At 36.0% G+C, this 27714-nt stretch overlaps 1 protein-coding gene across 4 annotated transcripts in view; it reads right to left on the bottom strand.

Annotated features, from left to right (window-relative positions):
* LOC126857999 (hemicentin-2) overlaps positions 1 to 27714 on the bottom strand; it is a 302989-nt gene that overhangs the window by 140483 nt on the left and 134792 nt on the right. For 3 of the 4 annotated variants that reach the window (XM_050607986.1, XM_050607989.1, XM_050607988.1), the window contains exon 1: positions 387 to 602. The exons of the other annotated variant lie outside the window; for it this stretch is intronic. In XM_050607986.1, coding sequence (XP_050463943.1) covers positions 387 to 540 — 154 coding nt within the window. In that variant the 5' untranslated portion in view covers positions 541 to 602. Of the gene's footprint in view, positions 1 to 386; positions 603 to 27714 lie in introns of those variants that run through there. 4 annotated transcript variants of the gene reach the window in all.

The raw sequence follows: 27714 nt of genomic DNA, 5'->3' as shown, positions 1-27714 counted from the left end.
TTGCTAATTATTTTTTTACTTTATATTTATATAAACCAGCATAAAAAGAGTAATCTTGGGTAAGACTAAAAAATTACTCTTATGAAAATAAAAAATTGCGATTTATTAATAATTATTATTTATTAAAATTCTTTATATTCAAAAGAATTTTCATTAATATGACATTTTCAATTTTAATACTATATATATATATATAAATATTCGCGAATTCTGCAACAATATGAAATTTTTAAACTCGAGAACTTTCATATATTTTAAAGATTATAAAAGTTTTTAAAGTGTGGGTGCAACATTTCTTAACATAAATATGATAAATATCGGAACTAATCAGACTCGTGCATTCATGTGACTCGTGTTGGAAAACTTTTAGCATAGACAATACGTACGCGGGTCGTGGCGGAAATCACATGACGTGTCGTTTGCTGGTGCGAGTACGGCTAACTGTTTTTGCGTTTGAAAACGTCGATAGAGCGATGTACACGGAAATGAGGCCTCTGCCACGAGCGAGGCGTCTCTGACGGCATCTTCCGCTTCTGACATTGTGCCGCGCCATGCCGACGTTCAACGTTTCGTTGAGGAGCTCCCGCAATGCGAAACACTTTGCGAAGCGTCTAAACAAGCCGCGAACGCGACGAGGTTTCCGGCGTGCGCGTTTATAAAGTTCGACCGATGAGAGCGCGACGTCAAGGCTATTAATAGATATCTCATCGTCCTCGAGGAAAACTTCTGTCGTGTCTTTCCGGGTGAGAAGATTCGAGTAGTTCGAGTCGCAAATTGGAGAGCAATATCATGACCGTTATACCCCGTTGCTCGAGTCCGTTGCGCAAGTCTCGCGGACGAGGGATGGGGGCAGAATCCTCGTTGTAGATCCTACGAGACGAAAACGCCGAGAAATAACGAGGCGAAGTCGCGCGAACACGTCGTTACGGGAGTGTAATGGAACCAAGCCAAGTCCCATTCGACAGTTACTCTCTAAAGAAAAGCTTGTTCCCGATGAAACGTACGAGATAGCTGATTTACCTAGCCGCGGTATCGATTCGACTACAATATTTTCCTGTCATACGTTTCCGTACAGTAACGAACAGCATCGTTTGCTTATACAAGATATCTTGAAACTTTTTTATATATACATGTATATATAAAAAAAGTATATATGTATATCTACGTTTTCTTTTACTTACAAATATTAAAAAATAAATATAACGGGGATATATCTATTAATAATGTCTGTCTATATAATAATGTATTTGTACTATTCTGTATATGTATAATTAATGATAAAAATTAAATTGTTTAATAAAAAAAAATATATAGTTGAGAGAACCTAAAACAAATTATCCTTCCAAGTGTGATTACTTACGATTTCACGTAGTGTTATTCGCATGTAAATAAAAAATAAAAAATTGATGAATGCTCGATATACTCAAAGAAATAGCAATTGTTTTAAATAATTCTTGAATCGAAATTTTTTAACAATTGCATGTCCGATTTTAGAAGATTAATCTTGATTTCACTCGCACATCTTTATAAATTGTCATGATTTATCTTAAACGGTTGATATATCCATTATCACAATTAATCGCTACCGTTTAAGAACATACTTAATATAATACTCGAATTTTATCAACTATCGAAACAAGCAGCAATATATTTTGATTGTGCCAGAAATATTTCTCTATTATATATATATAATAATTAAAAAATATTGCACGCAATAACAACGAAGAATTGATGTAACATTACACATTTCGAATAATTATGAGAGACACATATCATACCAATTTTGTTACTAATTCACTTGTTAGTTATTTCATAGAATGTTTTTTAATTAATATAACGACATGGCAAAATGCACAAAATATCACCATAGGTAATTTTCCCTTCACTTTAAATTGCACAAACCGCTAGAGAAATGCAATGCCTGCGATAACTTCCTAAAGTTCTTGCAAACATCTCGAATGCAAATTCAAAGAAGTTATCTTCAACGGACAGAAGAAAGATCGACGAAGAGATGAAATATAAAAGAAAAGGTAGAGGAGGAAGAAGTTTGAAGAGAGGAATCATGATTCGTGTAAAGAATGCACATTGACTTCAAAAACTAATATCAATGATATCTAATGAACAATTTGTGCGTGTAAGAAAGATTAAATTATATAATAAGTATGATATATTATTATTTGGATGATGTATTTATATAAATACATTCCTTTGTAATTTTCTTGAAGATGCGCACACTTTACGATATATTCACGTCATTTTACGGTGTAACGCTTAAACGCGTTTCGCTTGCGACATACACTTACGGGTAACGCTATTAAGCGAGTCATTAAAAAGCTGAATATGATATCAAAGTTAAAGCGGTGTTAACCAGCAGTTTGCTGGTGCTGTGACATAAGGCGCTTCGTTGCCCAAGTAAAATTCATTTATAACATGACTTTAATTAACGCGTAGAGGATGTATATTCGGAAATATATTTAGCGTCCCCTTATATTGTATTTTTTAATTAAATTCATTTCGATTTCAAATACAAATTTCCATGTAAATGCTAGAAGTAACAATTAAGTTTCAATAAAAGCGCTATAAAAGAAACTAAAAATTGGAGAAAAAATCATGTCATTGCACAGGAAAGAAAAGCGAATGTGCAACAAACAAAATCTTTTCTGACAATATTTGTTTTTATATTTCGTAATCTCTAAAACGCAGCATAAATATATATGTATTTTGCATGACTTAATCCATTCTTATTATATTTATTGTATATATTATTTTAATATATTATTATTTAAAATTTTAGCTATTATTATTATACAAATTTTTAATTATTTTAATAATTCTATTATAGTATAATGTTAATATATATAATTTAAATTTTATTTTATATGTGTGTATATATATATATATATATATATATATATATATATATATAGTATATATTTAAATTTATTTTATTATAAAAAAAAATTGAGAAATGTAACGAACTGACTTTATTATACGAAAAAAGAATATTTGAAATATTTCATCATCTGTTGAATATGTTAAGTAAAGATTTAATAATTTTTAATCTCGTGTAGTAGACTATTGTTCACAATATAAATTCATGAAAATTATCTCTGATGAGTTAGAGAGAGAGAGAGTCGATCGAAGATAGAATAATTAATAACAAAAAGTATACGGTGATGGAAAAAGTAAGCAAAGATCAAACCAACGACTGTAATCAAGTAGAAGAAGAGTCAACGGATAATTGCTGCGAACTTTTATAGACTTATCGGCGAAGAGCTTTTTCAAATTAACTTGACCAAAGTTTAACTGATCGAAGTAAAAATAAAGAAGAAATATGCGCGCTTTCTTTTTACAAGATATATATATATATATATATATATATATATATATATAATAAAATAAAACCAGGTTTCAAATCAAGTTTCTCGAATTCAAGCGCGCATCGCTGGCTTCTGACTTCGAGAACTCTACTTATTTTTTGTATTTCACGTAGAAATAAAATTGTTATAAAAACAATAAATATTTGCAAGTAAATATTCTTTAATAGAATATAAAAGCAAAGTAAAATGGAATTATAAGTTGCATGTTAATTCAACATTAAAAGAAAAATTATTACAATTTCATCTTATTATGATTAGAATTTATAACGAAATATATAACTTTTTTTTTTTCTTTCAATAATTATTTCATGCATCGATACAATTGTAAAAAAAAATGACATACTGTGGCTTTCTCTTTTTAGAATTTAAAGGCAAAATTGGTATGGAAATCACTAAAAAAATATACAAGATTTTTCTTTAATCTCAGTGACGCGATATGCAATATGAATCTAGGATTCATATATTAAAAAAACTGCAATACATCGAGAGATATATATACATATATATCTTGTTTGTAGAAAAGTAAAAAAATTGCCTTCCGTCAATAGTCAATCAGTTTTTATTTTGATAAACTGCTTTTCTCATTTAACGTACCGTTGGCAAAGTGAAAAGTTTTCAGCGAACAGATGAGAAAAGAGTTTTTAAAAGCGTCTTTCGGCTACGATCTATAAAATCGCCATTCAACGCCAGTCTAGATCTATGAGAGAATCATTAAAAGATAAGGAGAATCGCGCGATTGGACTTGGCGACTTTTTCGCCTCGCGATTTTCGCAGTCACAAAGAACACATTACCTGTGAGAAGAGGCTTATAAATTTCTCCCGATTTACGATATCGTGAATAATGTCAATAAAACAGATGGTATCGTGTGGACAAAACTCGGCGACAACGTGCGTCGAAAAGCGCGTGTGTCGAAAAATTATAATACAAAAATCAACTCTCGGCGAGCGGCGAACGCGGTTAAACTTCGAGGAAAGTATACATATATCGCGCGCGACACAAGTTTCATGGCAAAGCGAACCATTATTCCTTCCAATCCCCATCGCTTTTCTGTTCGCCGACCGCATCATCTCCCTACGGTTCCTTCCCTCTTCCCATAGACGACATCGAGGCCGTTCGCCTTATCGCTCTATCCCCTTCTCCCATTGTTCGTGCGATTTTCACGCTTCAAAGGCGACGGATATCCCGTGTGACGGACGCGACGCTTCGCCAAGTTCGGCAGTAAACTTTAGCAGCTTCCGTCTAAACGAGATCGGTCCGGTGCTACCGCAGCCGGTACGCCGCAGTTGATTGAATCTACACGTCTGATGAAAAAAAAAAAAAGCTTCCGTGATATAATTCTGCTTTCATCATGAATACAGATTTTTCCATAAAAAGAAAGAGAGAAAATTCATCTTATAGTGTTGCTAAACACTTTTCTCATGACATTAACAAAAATATTATTCCTAAATGGATTTGTATTATAAGCCTTATATTACAAAAGAAAATAATATATTTCGCATTATTTTTAATACTTGTGTTTGATCGATACCATTATTATAGAATTAATTATATTTGTTAAAAATATAACGATAATATATTTTATGCTCATCGAACATAATAACTCGCGAAACTTTCTTCGGCCAATCATCAAAAACAACGCTTCGTGAGAATAAAACAGAGTAGAAGAGAGATCCCTTAAAAAAGTTCGGAACTCAATAACTTTCATTTGGCCGGATTGAATGCGTTTTTTTATCGTAAACGCGAGCCTACCATTTTCCATTCGAGAACCAGCAACCAACCGTATGGCGCGCCAATTTTCCAGCACAGTTCCACCTTTTCCATTCTTTGCAAATAATCCCGGCTCTTCCGGCACATCTTGCCCATTTCGAGCGCTGACAAAGAGGCGATAGTAAATCCTAAATATAATGTAATAGTCCCGGTAGGATATAGCGGTATATATCTCAGCGGTATCTCGCCATAACGACCCGACTCTGCAGCGAACGCGAGACAGTGAAGAATTACTATGGCTCCGCACATATATAAAAGAGGGACCAATACTTTTCAGCTTCGATCGTCGCACTCTTCGAATTTAGAGAAGAATGGTCAATTCATTCTGCGTCGCGTCGCGTCGCGCATGCAATATTGCACAAGCGCGAGGAACGAATTATAAAATAAATTAGATAAGTTAATATATACGAAAATAAGAGTATATTTCTCATATATTAAAATATCTTTTAAAAAAAAAAAAAAAAAACGCCTGTACACACATTATACAATAATAAACATAAATTACATATGCATACTGATATTGGCAAAATGACATGTTTTGATAGCAATAAATTGCACTACATCGACATTTTCTACATTTTAGTAATGTGTTTATCGGTTTTTACATTGACATGTATCGACATTGATTTATTTGAAATATGTCATACTCACTATGCACAAGTCCATTCGAGATTTTTAGAGACTGATGTTACATAAAATGCGCTTTTTATAGATGAATCAGTCATCGTATAAACAACGGTGGCTCGATGGCTTTTAGCGCTAAGGATATCCGACACGTCAAGTGCGTCCTATCCGATGGTCAATATTTTGAAAAATACGATCACAGGTCATTAAACGCGCCGCAACACGTGTGTGCATAGGCCGCGGGGCGCTACAAAGATTTATGCGATCGCGTGAGAGATTGATTTATATGCTGTCGAAGGCTTTCCCCCCCGCATGCGAATGGGCAAATAAACGCCCTGACGAGATGTCGACGGCGAGAACGAAAATAACATTCGCGATTAACGACATAATAGACTTTGCAGATTGCTGCATTTCCATCTGAAATCGTTTGCCGCGAGGTTATAAAGCTCTCGTTTGTGCGTGTAATATCGTTAACCATTATTTATTGGCCGTGTTCGCATAAAATGCGAAAAAAAAGAAGAAATAACGCCGGGAACGTAAATACATGGGAATCGAGCGAAGTTTGGTTAACAAATATTGTCATATATAATGCCCATAATATATTTACTCGGCGCGGAATATCGGTGCGTTCTATCCGATTACTATTCATAGAGGCGAATATATTTTAACTGGCACGCGTATGCGAGAGAACAGAAAGCGGGTGATACTATAATGTAGATGCATCAAAATCCAATTGAACGAGACGAATAGGAATAACGAGAATAAAAATAAAAACAAGCGTAAATGAGCGCGCATCACGTGTTTTCCCCGCCGTCCTCGTTTAATAGACGCATCATTTAAAAACGCGCAAAATCAGCTGTTTAATGCGCGCATGAATATTTCATCGGCAATTTCTACTTCGCGGCGGAGAAAAACAGGATTTTCTGGGGCGTGATTAATCAGGACCCGGGTTTCCGATAACGGTAATGCCGCGGTGATTTACAGTCCGAGGGAATTATAGAAAACGATATCGCGAATGGCCGCCAGCAATGCGCGCGCGCGCACACACACGCGATTGGACACCCTTCAGAAATTACGGGCATTGAAAAATATCGAGGACGCGACGCGACGAGGTGACATTAGCCTCGATATAGGGCCGAGGATGCTTGATTTTCATTGATCGCGCTTAATTTCCTATTTCGTATAACGATGTAGCGATTAATACGCGCGGATTTATCGTTCCGTGCAATTTCAGCATGTAATTTCTTCGGAAAGCCCATGTGTGTGTCGCTCTTTCCCTCTTTCACTACAAATCCTGATAGTCTGCGTCGTCACGAAGTTATATGATTGCCATCAAGTGCGATAGGATCGAAAACGGAATATCGGAACAATGGCATGATAGATAGGAGGATTGATTCGAGTAAAATCTTTGATTTCCATCGTTTATATCCAATTCACAACGATTCCGAGCAATGTGATCAATAATCGTTCGACTCATCCGCTGAAATTGTGCTCGCTGTAATCAGCGCTGCAATTTTCCTCATATCTGCATATAACTGCCAACGCAATTCTACCCATATTTTAAATATAATGCCAAAATGTGTCAATGAATATCTTCACGGTGTTACAATTATCTTGACATTGTCATTATTCATCGCAACGAATAAAAATTTCCTTCATTTTCAATTCCTATGAAATTTTATTTTTCCTGAAGTTTATATCACTCGCAAAATATAATCCAACATTTTAAATTTTTAGCCATCTAATAGGCGAGATTATTATATCTTCCATCATTTTATTTTTTCGTTTACTTAAAAAATATAAATACAACAATTTTATATATAAAATATGTATGTATATATATATATATATATATATATATATATATATATATATATATATAATTCGAGAAGAAAAAAGCACGCATCGAGTCAACCTCTTATATTCATTCATCAAAAAAGCAATGAAACAATTAATGCGTGCAAATTCATAGAGGGAAATAACAAAGCGCAATTTTGTCGCAATATTCTCAGCTCAGGTCCGGATGCAGCTGCGATTTTTCCGCGTACGCTGGTTACCGCGACCGCATCCGCTCTTGCACTTCGCGCACAGTATCAAATAAAATGAATGACATGGAAGGGAGCTATGAACGATATTTAGCGTTTTCCGATATCCACGATTCGATTCATCCGTCGACCCGACAACGGCGCTGTTATTACTGCGCGGGAACATTTTTGTTTCTTCCTTAAAATAAAAATTATTTCAACTTTAGCGCCGGTTGCGTCTTTCGCGGCACCACCTCGTTTGCACGGCGCACGGCGCAGTTTATTGATAACAATAAATGAGCGTACTTTTTCTTATTCGAGGCGCACGTTTATATCTCACTTGTGCGTAATAACAATTTAATTGCGTATATTCGATATGGTCGTTATCAGTAGATAAAAAAAATTATATTCTTTTCGCTGCGGTTTCTTTCAAACAAGGCCGTGTGTTTCTTATATATTCAACCTGCTAATCTATGGATTTTTAAGAAATTTTATATAATCTTCATTATATAAATCTCAATAAATGACTTATTCACTTTCGCTCTTCGCAGATAAGCATACAATCAAACAAATTATTAGAAATAGATTTAAGAAAGAAAGTTACGTGTTTTATAAATAAATTTTAAAAATGATGCGTGAATTAATTTGGATTAAATTAAAATTAAGAATTTTAATACTAAAAGAAATATTTATATCAATTGAATTTACTCACGCTTATCTAATAAAATTATACGCGATAAAGCGAATAGTTTCATTGAATAAAAATGCTTAGCATGCGCCTATTTTAAGGATGCATTTTGCTTTTCGTGAAACGCATTCTTATTATTATTCCCTGCAGGCGCTATCAGACGAGATATAGGAATGTCACACCCGCTACAGTATTTTTTGGAATGTCGTAAAGACGCTGGCGTTGGTTACGTGCTCGGTAAACAGGGGAACTGAGGGGAGAGTACCGGAATGGACGACTCGAAAACTCCTTCCCCGAGCTACCCTCGTGCGTACTCTCTTAACCCCTTTCCCCCAACCCTTCAGCTTTCTTCCGTCTTCCAACAACTTAGCGAGCACCTTGCTCGCGTACGTGAGGAAGGTAACAAGAGGCAAATCGCTTTGTCAACGCATCTAGCACCTAAAGCGCCATAAGTCGCGCGACGTGACGCTACGCGCGATTCGATCCGATTCCGTTTCGCACCAATAACTTTACTTAAAGAAGAAAAAAAAAAATAAATCTGGATTGCCTCGAAACTATATTCATTGAAAGTACCTGCTCCGCGAATTTCTTCAGTATTCATCATCAATATTTCGATACACACGGCAATAAAGAGAGCGTCTATTAAAAGAATGTCAAAATTGAAGGATTTAAATCTTAATTTATAGAATGTGTGTGTATTCGTAAGCAGTATTAAATGGTTCCAAAACTATTTATTTTAACGTTACGAAGAAATGTGTATTTACTGCTTGTAAAAGATATAGGTAGCGAAAGAATTAACGCACGACAAACTTTAGGTAATAGCTTTTTCGGACGAATATCAGCGAGAAACGTCATTTATTGAACGAAATATCGGGGGAATGCACACTATACTCTGGCAGCCAATGCGATAAAGAGCGCACCATCTGTTGACAGAAAATTCAATGGTTCATATTCGCACCTCACATTCGACAATAAACCAAGCCCTTTGTAACAAAGGACTTTGTTTACAGTCATGTTCGCATTTACGAGTCGACACTATCGACTCAACCAATTGCATTAACGATTAAATTTGCACAGCCAGAATATAATGTAACATATTTCACTGTGTGTTGCGTTTCTTCCAACATAGTAATTGCATAATTATTCACAAATTATTCGCCCTTACGCCCTTCGCAATGTATGCGATATTTCAATATCGAGATAAATCGACGATACATTTGATATGTTTTGAAAAATTTCTCTTACAGAATAAATAAAACATATATACAAAAAAAGAAAGGTATGAAAGATTTAAAAAAAAAAAAAAAAATGCAAATTGTTGCATTAATCCGTGTCGGAAAGTTCGGAAATTGAGCTGTTCGCGAGTTTAAAACTCGTTCTCGCGGAGTAACGTGCATACGATAAATCGGCCGCGAACGAAAATTGACGGCCGTCACGCGCTGCAATCGTAGTCGCGTGTTAAATTGCGGGGAACAGTGACAAGAAATGGCGCCGCACTCATGTGTAACGTCAGGTGTCCCTTTGTCCCCTTTGGTTGAATCGATTTCAGGAAGAGCATATGTGTCCGCGCACAAGTATATAATACCAATATAACAGTGACAAAATATAATATCGAAATCCCATGTATGTAAAGACCTTTAAAAGAGCAAATTTGATGATATATCGCGGAATGAACGTGTGTCGGTACTTTACGTGTCTTTTTTTTTCTACTATAAATTAACTCCAAATTATCTTTTAAAAATAGTACATTTTAAAGTAAAAAAATAGATAGCGTATTAATACATATCAAATTAGCAGCTTTCAAAATATAAAATCATAAATTAAAATTGAAATAATCTGTCTTAAAAATTAAATAAGCTGAAAAATTTGTAAATTTAAATAAGTAAAAAACTTACATGTGTATATTTCCAAATCGATTTCAAGCTATTTTATACTCAGATATTTAATTTTTAAATTTTTTATCTTAAAATATTACTCTTCGAGAGAAAATAACTGCTTTTCCTCAATTTATTATAAATGAAGAAATGTATAAAATAATTTATATCATTAAATCAATAGATTGGAAATACCAAATAAAGAACATTTTCTTAAATTGTACCTTATCAATTCCACAAACATTTGAAAAAAATTAGCTATCACATGCGCATCTAGCTGCTTATTATATATAGATTGTATCTACATTAATTATTAGTTAATAATAATATAAATATATTATTTATTAATTATTTTATGTTGATTATTTTTGATTATTTTGATTTTATTAATATATGAGATTTCTATTCGATTAATATACATAAATAAAAATAACGTTCTTACATACCGCAAGAGCAATCACCCCTTTAGATGACAAAAAAATAAAACAAGCAAATTACTCTATTATTTTATTCGGTTTTTTTTTTTATCGATTATTGAATTTGCTGCATATAGAACCGGCAAGTCATTTATCGTAATATGACTAATGACAAAGATATAATAAGTTGACTATAAAATTAGAATAAATGACGCGCAATCTACTCATAATAGATATGGCACAATATAATGTATCATAGCAATTTTATCGGAAACCGATAATTGAACGACCATCCGTAGAGACGACTTTGAAAACCGATACTTGCGCATGCACGAGACAACTTTCGCTTTACAGCGAGAGATGCGCTAAACGGTCATGGCAGCAATAAGCGAAAATAGTATGTAATTGCATTCTTCGCCTGTGGTAAAGTTGCCCTCGGTCAAGGATATAACGCGGGCGCCTCCCTTTACTATCTACTTCAGCGATACTGCGGCTGCTGTGCACGAATCACACTGGAATTCGCTTATCACGTTGCACCACCGCAGAATATTTTTCGAAAATAAATGTCATGTCAGCTCGACTGTTGCATGAAGAGCTTCTTTCGCGACACATAAGCTACTACATTGCGATGCATGCGCGCTGAAAAAGAATACGCAACGATATTTTGCAAACCATATCGCGAGTAAATCTCATCATTCAACATGCATTCACATTGCATTAAAATGCAAACAAGAAATTTTTAATTATTGGTAGGTATAAAAAAAAATATTAAATTTACTGTGAATTACTCAGTAAAGAGTTTTGCAATCAACATTGTAAAATTTAATTAATCTTAGGAAATACATTCCCTTTGGTTGCTTAAGATTTCGAAAGAGGGTATTTGTATTGTAAGATACCAACGCATTGAAATATGTGCTTCCCTGTTTTTCAAGTCAAGATTCTTTCAATTATAAGTTTCTATCAATTTTAGAATAAATTTATGTATAAAGAAATTTTATTGTCATTCACAATTGCTAAATTATTTAACATTAAAAAGCTGTGACAAGTAAAACTTTCGACAAATATAAGTATAGAAAATAAAAAGTTTCCTTAATGTAAATATATATAAACATTATTTTTACATGCCTATTATATTACAAAGATATATTTTTATTCAAAAACATCAGTAGGATTAATTATTAAGTAATGCTGTAAATAAAAAATTGCAGTCAAATAATAAAGACATTTAATAAGACTTTCTACAACGAGCGATCGATATCAAATTCGTCACCGAATTTGCTACTCGGAGGGAGCGCACACTGTTGATAGACCCTTATACATCATCCTTATCACTCCTAAGCTGTACCTTTCGCATGATGCGCGGCCGTCATAATCAAGTACGGGCACGTGCGCGCGTTGCGAAAGCGCATATCGACGCGCAGCGACGATAAATCGCGCACGTTGCACACGTCACTTCTGCAACCGACAGCTGTTGTGTGCCGACGTTTTCCCGCAGCCGCAAGAAGATCGATTCGCGGATGCGGAGAACACGTTGCACGGAGTCGACCGCGGCGGATGGGGCGTTGAGTTCGTCTACTTTCGTTTGGACTTTCTATTCGGTGCCGAGTCATGTCCGTGCTGCTTTTGTTTCTCTCGTCGACGAGCACTGAAAGGTGAGACTCCGCCGCGGCTCCTAATCTTATTTGCACTTTTCTGAAGCTTCTCTCGTCTGTGCTTTCCCCCCCCCCTCCCCGCGCGTCCCAGACCGACCAGAGAGACTACCTTACGTACACTGCTGTCTGGGAAAAATTCCGCCGACGCAGCTCGCTAGCCGATGTGCTAGTCGAGTCTGCGGCTACTTTATCACGACTGCATCGCGTTGCAAAATGTACGACAGCGGGCATTAGCAACTCGAATTGGTGCGCGAACGCTTTTACCCTCATCTGTGTTGCATCTGTGCAAAAGCGTGCACATGTGTGTTACATACATGTGTTTTATTATACGATAATAAAAAGCACGCTGTGACCTTATTTACACAATAGAGAAAGATATATAATGCAAATGCAAAAGAGAGAAAGAGAGAGAAAGAGAGAGAGAGAGAGAGAGAGAGAAATGCAATTTCTTTGTTGAATAAAGATATCACGTTTCATAATTTTCAAATCTTTTGGACATTAAGTCTAATTGATTTAATTTGTATTTGACGTCGCCGCTAAATAGACGAATAAATCATCTCTCTATCACTAAGAAGGGATATTGAATTACTTCCACACATATAAACGCTGTACTCTGTAGAGAGCTAAATCGTTGTGCATTCGCAAGTGAAGTTCACTCACCGGCTATCATACGCAAGATCCTATATATCTGACAAAACTGAACGAACGTCTGCCTTCAGCGATTAAGTTACAAGCCGCTTACACGAGCAATTTACATCGTTCTCGTGCATTCCTCATTCTATCGCTACGAGCCTCTATTTTATGACCAGCGATCAAAAACGTATTCATGAGCTATAACCGTAATACGGAGAGGAGCAATGATTAGATAATGAGACGGAAAGTTGGCCGTTCAATTAAAGTTCAACTTTATTATCTTTATTTTAGCTTTGAGTAATTGCGGTACATAGGCGAGCAAAAAGATTCGCTCTATCGGACGGAAATTCCGGAAGCTTTTAGTGGCCATCAAATTATTTTACTTGCAAATTATTCATCGACGGAATATTTTCAAGAGTAATCGGACGGGGCACGACAGTGTCGCGTTATATCGCACCCAAGTACAAGAAGATCCAAACTGCTATAAGTATTTCGTAATTCGTTTCCGTCGTAATATAAACGACTTGACAGAGCGGCGAAGTTTGTGTCCGGGCGGGTAGCTCGGAGAATTTACGCGGATAACTTTTATGAGCTCAAATAATTACGTTCCCGCTGTTATATGACTTGTACGTGTAAGCGGCGTTCTCGACGCTTAGACGACCGACTTACGCTCCTCGTCCTCGAGAGAGAGAGAGAGAGAGAGAGAGAGAGAGAGAGAAACAGAGAGAAAGGAGGTGAGGAACTTATTGTCACAGATAATATTTCGTAGCGAAGATGTCTCATCGCGTGTGACCCTTAAAACAAGTATTTTGTACTGTAACTAACCATCTTTTGTACAACGTTACAAAATGGTTTGTCGTGTTGTTCCTGTTTAAATAAAAAAAATATATATATATTTTTTTTAAGTAAGAATATATAAATTTTTTAAATATGTTCGCGGGATTAGTCGCGTAATGGAGAGATAATATTTTATTCCGAGTTTCACGTGTATCATAGTTGGCTAGGGGATGCCAAAGGAATTAAACAGATTTTCTTCCAACCATCCCCGTCGCGGTAGGAAATTATGTAATTACGCATAGCGTAGAAGTCATTCTTGCGAAATAACGGAAAGTAGGACAGTAGCTCGTCAAAATTATAGCATGCGATTGCGTGCAGGCGGAGAAAAGGTTGTTAAAGCGAATGAAAAGAGGCTAGCGGAATAAGGAAAAGAAGAAAGAGAACCGCTTGATGTGGGTAGGAAGAAAGCGGAAAGCGAGATGAGGAAAAGATAAGGGCAGACAGAGGCTGCGACGCTCGAGGCACGGCGGCAGAATTTAATAACAATTTCTCAAATGAAAATTACCAGCTTTCAAGCGTTGCATCGCGCAAAGCCATGTTGACGATTCACTCACTCACTCACTCACTTATTATCTCTCTCTCTCTCTCTCTCCTCATTCGTTTCCCTTCTCTCTCTTTCGTATAATAAAATCCTCCCTGCTCTTCTTCCCTCATCTCCCTTCATTCTATTCGCTATTTCCCTCTCCTCGCGGCCTGCATTTTATTTTGATATTAGCCCGGTTACCCGGTTAAATTGTCGGGCGGAGACCCAACCCCGAATTTACATCTTAATCAGACTCTATTACGGTAACGTCGTTGCAACATTCACCCGCTCAGCCTGGGCTGCATCGTATCGCGCCTAAACTAGCTATAGCGTCGAAACGGGTGCTGTGCCGTGCCATGCCGCGTCGCAGCTATAGCTGTCTCTTTCTCTCTCTCTCTCTCTCTCTCTCTCTCTCTCTGCGAATGCAAAAGCGATTTCGGCGCAGCCATGACACGGCCGATCGCCTCCGTACCGGATAATCGAACCGATTCACCCACACACCAACACGCCCATCTGATTGACTCCCATTGTCGCAGCTCGCGCTCATCGTTTCCGCCACGGAGTACTGCTTCCACTTTCTCCAAAGTTTCGTACTCTCGTTTTGCTGTCATCTCCCGTACTTCTATCGCTCCCTTTTACATAGATCAACTGCCTCGCATTTCTAGAATAATCCTCCGACGACTTACGCATCGTTAGTATAGTCTGATATTCAGAGACGAAATATTAGAAATTCTCTTCCTAAGTACAAATGTAACATGAATTATATTCAGAGCAAGCGCGCACCTCTGTGCTCATGTATATTATTATTATATATACTATGTACATATACTTCTATATATATATATATATACGCATTTAATAATATTGTTTAAAACATTATTTCATTGTTTTGCGTGTAGGTATATGTATTTCACACTTTTAAACAATTATTTGAACATTCTCATTATTTTGCTGAATTAAATAGACAAACAAACTCGTGCAAACGCGTCTCAAAAATATTTTAAAATAATAAAATTTAAAAAGATTGTTTTCATATTTATATATTTAAAATGACTTTACAAGTTAAATTATTTTTTATCCGCTTTTCGGTTTATTGGGCTTTTCTTTTCGTATTGAATCTCACAATCGGCAATCCATACGAGTTTCTCTCCCTGGACATTCATATAATATCCTGCATAAACTGTGTTGCGCGCAAATGAGAATTTTTTATCGTTACAAATAGGAAATACTGTCGTAAATAGAAACGATAGATCGAAGTTTGCTTCACCTGTACGATCTGCAAGGAATGCAGATTTTTTTTACGGAAAAGCAATTTCCATACCGAGCACGCGTACTATCTTTTTGTATTTGAAGCGAGTAATGGTAAAAAGTACTGTAGACTAGGTCAAGTAGGGATGTATGTGTGCAAATGCATATTTAAAATCAATATATACGCAAAAGAGTGTGAAACGTAGTTTAAAGAAATATTTACTACTCTACTCACCCATCTCTTCTATATTATATTACTTGAAGGTTTTATTTAAAATAATTCTACTGTGTGTATGTGTGGCTATATCTTCATAACATACGTTATTTTTTAATCAATTATATTTATAAATGTGTACAATATATTAACAGAATATAGTCTCAGAGAATTAAAAGAAGATAAAAAAATAAATAAAATTTTTTAAATTTTATATTATGTCATATATAAATATTTTATGTATACTATAATGTAAATTATATAATAAGACTCTATTTTTATCTCTATTTATATTACAATATATAAATATATATTTTAAAAAACAGATGACTTTGATGAGAGACAGAGAGAGAGAGCCCGTATGATAGATAGCCACAGAATTAATCTCATCAAAACAATCAAGCTTTCAATTACGTTTTGACGGGTCCGAAATAATTAATCGAAATTGACTAGAATTTGGCTAATAGCCTATCGATGGCTGTTCGGGCGCGGGCACGTCATGTCGTCACAACGACGTCATCGAAAATTGCTCGCCGAGATGCGACGCGACGTGTCGCGTCGCGTCGGATCGGGTCGAGGTCCGCGGTGCTCAGCAAGGAGACAAGAGACAAATTAACGCGTCGTCCCTTCGGGCAACTCCGTTAGTACACACAGTAATACGTGATGGTATTACTCGCGCACGAATGCGCGCTCGCTCGCGCGGCCATACGTGCGTGCAAGGCTGCGGTCGGAATTATTCTCGATGCAGCGGATATAATTGGCGCGCGCGAGTCGACGTGATGCGAACGCGGAGCTGAATTCTAAAAAGTGCACGTGCGTCGCGACGCGACGCTTGTCGGCCAGCGAGAAATAAGAGCACGATGCGTTTATGACCCTTGAATATGTACACACGTTGTTGTCGGGCTAAATCTGCTCGAGCATTAACGGTGGAGTACTGAAGAATTCTCAAACAAAACGATATTTTGGAACATGCTTGTTGAGAATTATTGGAATGTGAAATTTTTTGCTTTTCTTACATTAATTAATTAAACTAAAGAAGTAAATTTAAACATGATTTCTTTTGCATAGTTATTAATATTAATTATCAACGATTTTATAATTAATATTATTGTTAAAACAAAGATATATAATTATTTAATATTACTATTTATCGCTTTCGTCAAAGTTTTTATTTCCACAATATGAGAATATTTCATATAACTATATATGATTTTGAATTTTAGTAAAATTGAAAATTTAAAGAGATAATTTGCAGAATTTTAGAAAAGACGTACGTATAAGTTATATAAAACAATCTCTCATCTCTTGTAAATTCTTCTTTAATTAATCGCTTTCATTATAACTATCGAATAATTATGTCAAAATAGCGTCTATCGCCCTTACAACACCAGACGCATAATATATTAACGGAAACGCTGCCGGAAAGTTTGACATCAATGAAAGGAAAAAAATAAGAAACGAAGGAAGGAAGGAAGGAAGGAAAGAAGGAAGGATGGATGTTGAGAGAAATATCGGGCGATTATATCGACGTAAACAATGTTACGCCCTTCGGATTCATCGCGAATCAATTTCACTAGTCGCGGATCTCTATCTCTCCTTCTTTCTTTCTCCCGCGCGAGAAATTAACAAATTTATCCGTTCGTCAGTACGTAATCGATAGAGCACTCTCTCGATGTGCTCTCTTTGGATCTTTCTCTAACAGGTTGGCTTCCCGGCATGTTCTCTAGTGTTGAACAGCTCGCGCACACCAGCACTGTCGGCTGCGAATTAAACGAGGCACCGAGCGCCGCTTCTCCAGCTTCCCTTTCTCTCCCGCAGGCATTCGTATCGGAGAATTCTCTTGCGAAAAGCTCCTCTTTTACCGTTCGCCGATATTCCCAGCCAGGGATATGGCTGGGTATTTTCGAGCCGGGGAGAAAAGGAGGATGGTAAATTCCGGAGTAGTCTTCCGCCGCGTCCTTCTAGGACTTTCTTCGAAATCACGCCTGATCCTTTGCGCGCAATAAAAGAATTCGCGGCTTGCACAGCTGTACTTGAGATGTTGAGAAGTTTAATAGGAAATCTTTAATTTCGTATATACATCTACATAGAAAATCCTTATTTACGTTAAATTCTCATTTTTATTTTTAAAAAATATTATATTCTATAACGTCATTTTCATAATTTATCAATACTTGTAATAAATTCTATTATTAATAAACAAGTGTTTATACGACCAAACTGGCAATTTATTGTTTGATTATTATATCACGACGTTTCGACCATATGGTTTTGGTCCTTATCAAGTGAAACTAAAATAACAATACTATAAATAATGATAGTCAAGTTACAATGAAATAAATAGAATTAAGCACTTACGTTATAATTAAAAAGTAGAAAGAGAAAAATCGAAATGTCAAACTGACATTGTGTCAACCACTATGTTTGGAATACTGAGATCGACTAAACGACCTTTATTAATTTATCGTATATGTTGTTTAAATTCTCTGTATCTTTTTGGGAGTTAATAGTAAAACATTTCAGCTGTTTCTCTCTTTCTTACATGTTTTTCGTTATGTAGAATATCATGTTGATCATGACTTCGATTGGTCAGCGCCTGATATTCTACATAACGAAAAACATGTAAGAAAGAGAGAAATAGCTGAAATGTTTTTTATTAAAAAATTTGACAACACTATTAACTCCCAAAAAGATACAGAGAATTTAAACAACATATACGATAAATTAATAAAGGTCGTTTAGTCGATCTCAGTATTCCAAACATAGTGGTTGACACAATGTCAGTTTGACATTTCGATTTTTCTCTTTCTACTTTTTAATTATAACGTAAGTTGCTTAATCCTACTTTTTTTTTCTTTGTAACATGACTATCATTATTTATTGTATTGTAATTTTAGTTTCACTTGATAAGGACCAAAACCATATGGTCGAAACGTCGTGATATAATAATCAAACAATAAATTGCCAGTTTGGTCGTATAAACACTTGTTTATTAATTTATTTACTGGCGACATTTTTAAAATTAAACATAATAATTCTATTATTAATCAAATTTATATACATTATATTCGCGCTCTTTTATAATCAAGTAATAGTAATCGGAGTCAAATCAGTCGATTTTTGCAAAATGTCAAAAAATGAATATCTTTCGCACCATTATCGTATATTTAGACATAAAGGTAATTTATTTCGATTTGCTCCTCCTCGTTTCGGCCTCGCTATAAAAAACGAGCGACCGGGATTAAACGCGCGCGCACGAGCATGTATTTTCAGCCATATTTCAGAACCGAGAAATCGAGTCGCGTATAATGAGTCTCCATTATACCCTGCGCTATTTGTTAAAACAACGATTAGTTATTATTGATACATCATAGATTTCGACAAGCGCTCGCTCGTTGCATAAATCATTTCATCATCGTATGCGGAAGGGTAATTATTTCCAAATTGACATTGTTAATGATAAACAGAGTATTCGCAATTTATTATCGAGGTATTTCTTCTTAATCCATTTTCCAAATATTGATTTTTCAGGATGGTCATGTATGTCGTTATTGCATAATGCGATTATGTTATTCCGTTCGAATTTCATAACGTGAATAAAATTTGGTCGGATTTATCCGAGTATCGGAATATAAAACGCGATATAAAAAGCATGCATTTATTGCGTACACGTGTGTCGAAAAAGTTCATCGCAATGAATGTAGTAATTTTGTCTATAGCGTTTGAACAAACTTGTTTTGTGCATCGTCAAATGACATGGTAAACTATACTTCTTTGTGCAACAATATCGGTGCTCGTATATTGACATTCTATTTTATCTTACCGATATTTGTCATTCAGTATCGGTAACTAAAATACAGCGCGTTATAAAGTGACGCATCCACTCGAGTTTCACGTTGAAAATGAAATTCCGGTTTATGTGATATCAAATTGTTGCAACACGTGAAATTGTTGTGTTCGTCGCGCATGTATTAAAGTTATGTACATACCCTATTGCGACTACATCTACATATAATAGTTAAAAACACAATTTTCTCTTTTTTGAAAGTAAAGCTTTCGGCGAAAAAAAGTTATTCTACAAATTAAACTCGTTTTGTTACCACGAATCATCTTCTTTTGTAAAAAAAAAAAAAGAGCTTTTAAAATATTTTCTCTGCAACGTGTATAAAAGTTGAAATTGGTAGTTAAAATTCAAAACAAATAAATATGAGATAAAAAAAAGATTTAATTGATAACATTTACCAATGCTTTAATAATATAAGTTTTGATAAATAAAACTCGATAAATAACGCTACCGTTAGTCGGATAATTCTTCGTAACAGAATCTATTCTTGCATCCTGAATCTTTTTTGCTCGTTTATCATTTTGTGACATTTAAGCGGAACATCTACATTTTCGAAGAGCTTCGGAAGAACTTGGCGCGCAGGATCCGAATCGATCTCAAGGGTATTTCGACTTTGCCACCACGTCTTCTCCCACACTTTCATGATGCAAATATCACTTGCGATATCAAACAACATCTTGGGGATCCATATCATCTCATTAATCAGAGCAGTCCAGCACACAATATTGAAAATTCCAATGTACCTTGCGGTGGCGTAGTGCATTCCCAACCCGCGGCTGCGACGCGACACGATTTCAAGTATTCGAGAAAGGAGCAAACCGGCACTTTCCTACGCTCTGTCGACGACCTCTGAGATGTACGCAAGCGTTCGTGTATATATAGTGCATATAGGTATATATATATGTGTGTGTGTGTGTGTGTGTGTGTGTGTGTGTGTGTGTGTTTGTGTGTTTGTGTTTGTTCGTATCTGTGTATAATATAGGACATTTCAAATAAATGATCTTGTTTGAAACGCGGTATTAAAGATAAATATTAAATAATTTAAGATATCTTTACAAGTTATTAAGTTACATATTAATATTAATTTATTATTGCGTGTATTAGAAAGCAAGTATAAAAAATATGTACAGAAGTCTGTCAAAATTACACAAAGAAGAATCTTGAGATCAAAAATATTTCAGGAAATCTTAAAGTCAAAGAAAAATTTGCAAAAATTTCAGGAAAGGTAAGAATATTTTGCGTGTGAAACAGACTCTAACGTAAGCACAGTCGTAGTATATGCGCGAGACGGCGCCGCTCTCTACTTTTATTCTCGTCTCCTTTTTGCGAAATCCTTTATTTACCGTCCTTTGTGTCCCGTAAGGCGGCGAGAGAAAGCGACCGTTCTTTTCCCTCGCCCGATCTTTTTCACAGCGACTTTTTCCTCGCCCGTATTGCCGCGTCTAATAGCCTACTTCAAACGATGTAATTGCTCCCAATTTATATCGGGAATGCAAAGCGCGACACAGCGGTGTGCACAGCACCCGCAATCGCCTAATACGATTTCCAGCCCGATTAAACATCGTCGACCCTGCAAAGCCACATCGGGAATTCCTCGGATCCTCGAGGCTTCCACTTTGTGGCACAAACTCTTGTCGCGTTTCGATTACTTCGTTCCTGGTGTGTTGTCTATGCCATCAAAATGATAAATCTTTACCCAGACAGTCAAAAATTATATGTTTTCGTAAATTAAATCCATTTATATCTTCTCATGAATATCATATCGAAATAAAAACAATAATTTAAGGTGATAGTTTTAGATATGTTATATATAAGAAAAAAATTTTATTTTTTATTATAAATTAATCACGAGCTTTTCAACAGAAATTAATTTATATTAATACTGCAAATAAATATATTAATAATTTAAATTACCTGTATGTATATATATATATATATATATATATATATATATATATATATATAATGCGCGATCTTCATTCGAGAAAATAAATATATTTTCTTTTTCATGAATATTCGTATAATTATCTGTTATAAAATATATTAAAATAAAAAAAAATAAGAAAAAAAAGTTACATGTGTTAACATAGGTATGAGATTAAAAACTTGTTTCAAAGCAAAATATAAATATATGATTTACAAATACTCGATTATAAATTCGATCTATCAAAACTCAGATAATTAAAAAGCCTCGAATGTTATTTGCAGTGCCATCGAATTCGGCATTGCAAAATGTTACTGTTTGATCGAGCGGATTTAAATATCGAATTTGATTGCATGATGCGCGAATTGACGCATGTACATTAAAATATGCCAATATGTCAAAATGAAAAGTTTTGCTAATTATAAATATATCTGTGCGTACTCAATAGATATAGTTACATACATAAATTCGACATTGACTAAATAAATATCCAGCAAGCATATTTAATCTATAAAATATAAATATATAAATACACGCATGCTCAAGTTATATGCCGATACTTCTATCCATTGAATATCCGTTTCTCCGTAGACTAAAGGCATTTTCGGATATTTTGGATTTCCATCGGCAATTCGCTGGAGATTGTCGGTAAATACGTTCAATAATACACACTATATTTCCATAATATTTCCCCGCGCATTACCGCAAGCTTTCGTGCGCGTTTGCTCGCGCGCAGTGATTATTATCCCGGCTGCAATATTGGCCGCGTGATATTACGGTGTTATTTTATATTCGAAAATAAAAGCTGCATCTTTTCGCGTGCGCACCGGGATTACGATTCCTGTAACAAGCCAATATCGATCGGCCGGCATACAATGGCCGCGCCTCGCCGAAGAATTGCAACGTTACGCGGAAGGAAAAAGGCGCCTCTCTCCCTCATTTTCTTTTCTTTTTTATTGCCACTCAAACGCGGATAAAATTGTTCGACAAATTTGCAAATGGAACAGGTAGAAATGATCATTGCTCCCGATTCTCCCTGTATCCCTGCCTGCTTCCGGATCTTCGGACTCGGTAGCGGCCACCCGCGGACTCGCTCCCTTGAAACAATTGAACCTCTCTTAATTTATCACCCCGTTAGAATGCAACGAATTCCACGGAAAATAAATTATTGCAGGTAGATAGGTAGGTGGATATAGGTAGGGTAGAATACCCGCCGTCGGGAATTCAGAAAGGCAAGTAATTCACGAACGAATTTGTTCCCGCTTGTCCGACCCTCCCGCCCGTTCTCGATATCATCGTCCTGCGCATCCTCCCTCGCTTCTGGTAAAAGGAGAATGAGATTCGTGTTACGTTTGGGAATTTACGTCGTTGGGGATACACATCATTTCACGTATGGCGCGTTATAACGATGAAATTACGCGTGGAGTGACGTCAATCTCGATGCTTAACGAGCGACGACGCTTCGATGCAACAAAAAGTCATCGACGGCGAATAAAATGAGTCGCGAGACGATAAAATAATATTATAATAAAATTAAAAAAATTGCGAGAAATTGATAGATGATTGCTGCGCGAGGCGAAACAATTTTGCGCGATGCGCCAGTGAACGGCTCTCGCGTATCTCTAGATTATCCTATAAATAGCCGGCTTAGACGTGGGAACATTAATATTATGACAAGTTAGTAGGATGGAAGGCAGGTTCTTCACCCGCGGCAGGTTCTCTATACGATCTGACAGGCTCCATGATGGATAATCTGCTTATCGCTCCCCGACCTCGAGACACTTCACCAAGCACTCCTTCTTCTCGTGCTTGCTTTCTTCCTTCCTTCCTTCCGTCCTCTTAACCTCCCCCTTTGTGCCTCTCTCTTTCCGTCGCTCGGACCCTTTTTCTTCTCTTTCTTTCTGCGATAATCTAAGAGCGATGTGCAGAGAAAAAAGGAGAGAAGAAAAGAGAAAGAGAACAAGAGAAGAGTAGTGATCGTCTCTTGGCTGTGTGGGGTCTATTGGAAAAATGAAATGACGCCAGACAATCACGACGCATCTCGTAGCAATATGAGAATTTTATCCTTTCAATAAAGAGCGCACAGAGAAAGATGGTGCTAGGATCAAGAAATGGAGCATCAAAGCAAAGATATTACTCGTAACTCTAGCACCGCGTGCAACATTCATAATATGCGACGATGCAGCACAAATCAAAGTACTTACGATTTTAATTGAATGCGCAGATTATGAAAAATAGATTTTTGCGACAAGAAACACGCGTATTTTTCAACTTGTATTAATTTGCTCAACATATAAAAGCACATTATTGACACTATAATGTATAATAATAATTAATACCGCGCTACAATGATATTTTGCAGAAAAATATAGATACTATTACTTTCATATCATATTAAATCACATAATGTATGAAAGTTAATCCAATAAAATGATATAAAATTTCTAGTCTAAAAAATAATTTTATACGCAAAAGTTAATAATTTGTATTTTTACACACAAACACACATTTATTTTATATTTATATTTATAATACGCATAACATAAATAAATTCATTATCTCTTTCGTGTACGAGTCGGTTAGAGATGTAAAATGGCAACAAATGCCCTGTTAAATCTGTCTTATAAAAGTTCACAAGCTATGTAATTCGTTTATTGTAGCACGTCTACATTATTCATTATTATTATACTGTTCTATATCATCGTAGAATCCAATTTTCGTAACAACGGAATAAAAAGCGACAAGTACCTTGCGCATATTTTTCCAGCATGCATTAAACACGCGCGGAGCGATGTAAGCCACGAGAGGGTCCTACATTTCGCACGGCGCATTATTTTTGCCGGCAACACACAAAGGTATATTACTTTAATTTACAAGTTTTTTACCACCCACGTTTCGCACCATGTACATGCTACATGAGAAGCACAACTAACGCGAAGAATCATTAGTACTTCCGGATACACAAAGATACTTGTACTAAATTGCATGTCATAAGTGCGTCTATTTTTTTTTAACACATACATACATCTCTTTCATAAAAGTTTGCATTATAATCTCATAATAAAATATATTATGAGATTATAATGCGAACTTTTATGAAAGAGATGTATGTGTGTGTGTGGATATGGTGGTGTGTCAGTCTCTATTATATTATAGAAACTATGTAAAACGTTATAAGTATCATTTCCAAAATACGTATACATAAAGTATCATATCTCATTATATAAAAATAAAATAAATATAAAGAAATATTTTTTTCTATATTTTTTTTCAACATATAAAATATAACTGTTTTTGAGATAGCGTGATAAAATCCGTAATAAACGACTACTTTACTTCGACCATAATAATTTATTATAGTAAATATCTTTCCTACCTTTCACCTACTTTATAGGAATAATAGACAAAAATTCTTGAAAATGTCTATTCTATAATACAATTTATTTTGTAACATATTTATTATATTTAATACAATAATTTTTTATTGTGGTAAAAGAAAAAAAAAACTAATACATATCTAAATCAGTTTTTTATTTGTGCTGCGTTATTATGCTCAAATAATTTAACTTATTTCGAATTATCCACTCAAAACTAAGAATGAACCATGTAAATTCGCTTTTACAGCCTGCAGCTGATAGTCAAACGTGCGACAGTCATCGCGACGATCGGGGGTTGGTGGTGAGCGTAGTAATTCGGAATCCGCGGGAAGTAATCAATGGCCTTACACGGTGCGTGACGATTCAATTACAATCCGGCAACGTAGACTTCCCGGAATTAACCGTGGATAAAGCCGGATCGGATTGTCACGATCGAGCCTCACTGGCGCTGTCTACGCAGCTAACCGCGACAGCCTGACAAGAGCATAAATATCTCGCGCGCAAATCCGAACGGTCGTAAATCCTTAAGTGGTCGACCAGAAAATGGTGAGATCCCGAAGAAAGCCCGAATCAACGGATCTGCGCACAAGATTTATCGGGCATAATTCACGTCGACATGCACACGCGTGTTTACATGGCCGATAGTATCACGCATCGTCTAATGGCATCTCTATTGGCCTGTGTGTGACGAAAACAGATGAATTACACGATGCACGATGCGAAATTCTCCGTGAACGCATGCAAATGATGAAATTTGCGATAGTTAAATATTTGATCTCGACCCATTTTAATATAAATTTCGCACAAGACAGTCCTAAAACTATAAAGTATTAAAAATCTCCCACTGTTTAATTTAAAGATCTTTTTAATTGTAAATTTTTATGGTTTGAGTTTTACTTTTTTTTTAAAATAATTAATAAAAGACAAGTAAAAGCTCAAAACAACTCAAAATAATTCGGATTAAGCTTATCAAAAATGTCAAAGAGTTAATAATTCATAATAATGTTAATATAACCAAGGTAAAATCTAACAAGTTGCATTTATTTTAATTCTTTTACTTGACAATTATGTAATTTTTCAAGAATGTTTTATTGGCTTATACGAGTTAATAGGCATAACTCGCACATAACTTGGTCACAAGTCGCAAAGGACAATGTGGATTAAAGCATCTATTGTATTGTCAAATACTGCAATGTCGAAAGAGTGAGTATGATTCAAGCTTTATGTATATTGATTCAACTTTATATATTAATGATATGCGACAAACGGAAATCGCATTGTGGTATAACTGCGACCCGGTTTGGAAATCGTCCATCTGCCATTCGAGGCATTATATAACGGGATTAACAATAGGTCTCGACCATTTAATATATCCTTTTGTATGAAACAAACTACAGCCAAATCATAATATCGGCTTGTACTTTTATCGTAATTAAAAAATACTAAGATAATATATATAATGAAATTAAAATTTTAAACTTGCTTGCGTTTTTTTTAAATATAAAAAATAAAAATATTCACTATTTATTTTCTCAATGGGTTAGGTAACGATTTCATTTCCGCTCTCCTTGTGGTAAACTGTCAAACAAATAAGCCAGCAAATAAAAATCAGACTCCAAAATAGTCAGTCATTCACACTTAAAAGCACTTCTTCGCTCAAAAAAATTGCCGCGAAATATACTCGGCACTTTGTATTATTTGTCGTAAAAGGCGACCATTTTCTAGCATCTATAATTTTATTCTCGCACGTAACATTACAAATCGAATGACTATATCGCACTTTATCGCGGAGATGCCCAGAAACTCGTATGGTGATTCACGTTCCGCTATCCTGCGCGACGAAAACAATGCTTTTTATTGAGTTTCGCATAAAACGAGGAACGACTTCGGCTTCTTTTTATCACGCTCGAGCCTACGACCTACGATCCCCGGAGTCTACTCTCGAGACGAACATCTTTCTGTTATACACATACATACACTTTCACGAAGACGTTATATACACACACATATACGTGCACACGGCCAAAATCTTTCAACGCCGTCGTCCTTTCTCGACTAATTAAATTCCCGTCGATCCTAAGCATTTCTCCTATGCGGCTGAATCGAAATTCCCGGTTACGAGATAGAAGCCAAGAACCGACGATGCAGGAAACCAGGGAGAAAGAAAAATTCGCGTAGGAAGTAAGGTAGTTCGTGGAAATGACGAAGTTGGAAAAAAAAAGCGTACGAGGATTTATCGATTCTGACCGCGCGCGCGTGCTACGTCTAAGTGAGTAGTCGATACGTGATCGTAACGTGGCTCTGAAAATAAGGAGCGACGTGGAAATCGGGAGAGAAGAGCAAAACGATGAATGCGAGACTTTGCTTGAAAGCATCGACAAAAGTTCAGGAGATCGCAGTAACAACCGCCAGTAAGAAGTTGCGAATGTCTACTAACAATCTGCGCTGTTAGAGAACAACTCGATCCCATCTATCCGGCTGCGTCTGTGTGCGCAACCCTCTCTCTCGGCGCCCCCTCGTAACGTAAACCACCCTTGAGGCTACGGCGCCATTTGCAATCCCCGCGTGCCGCGTTCTGGTTTACGCTTTATGGGGATTCTAATTTACAATCCGGTTCTCCGCGCGCCCTGTTTCTGTCTCGCCTTCACCGCTGCATTCCGCCCGCGGATCGCGGATGCTCCAGGAACC

Source organism: Cataglyphis hispanica, chromosome 23, assembly GCF_021464435.1.
Source record: "Cataglyphis hispanica isolate Lineage 1 chromosome 23, ULB_Chis1_1.0, whole genome shotgun sequence".
Classification (NCBI taxonomy): Eukaryota; Metazoa; Arthropoda; class Insecta; order Hymenoptera; family Formicidae; genus Cataglyphis; species Cataglyphis hispanica.
Note: the sequence above shows the minus strand (reverse complement) of the source record. Positions and strands in the feature narration are given on the sequence as shown.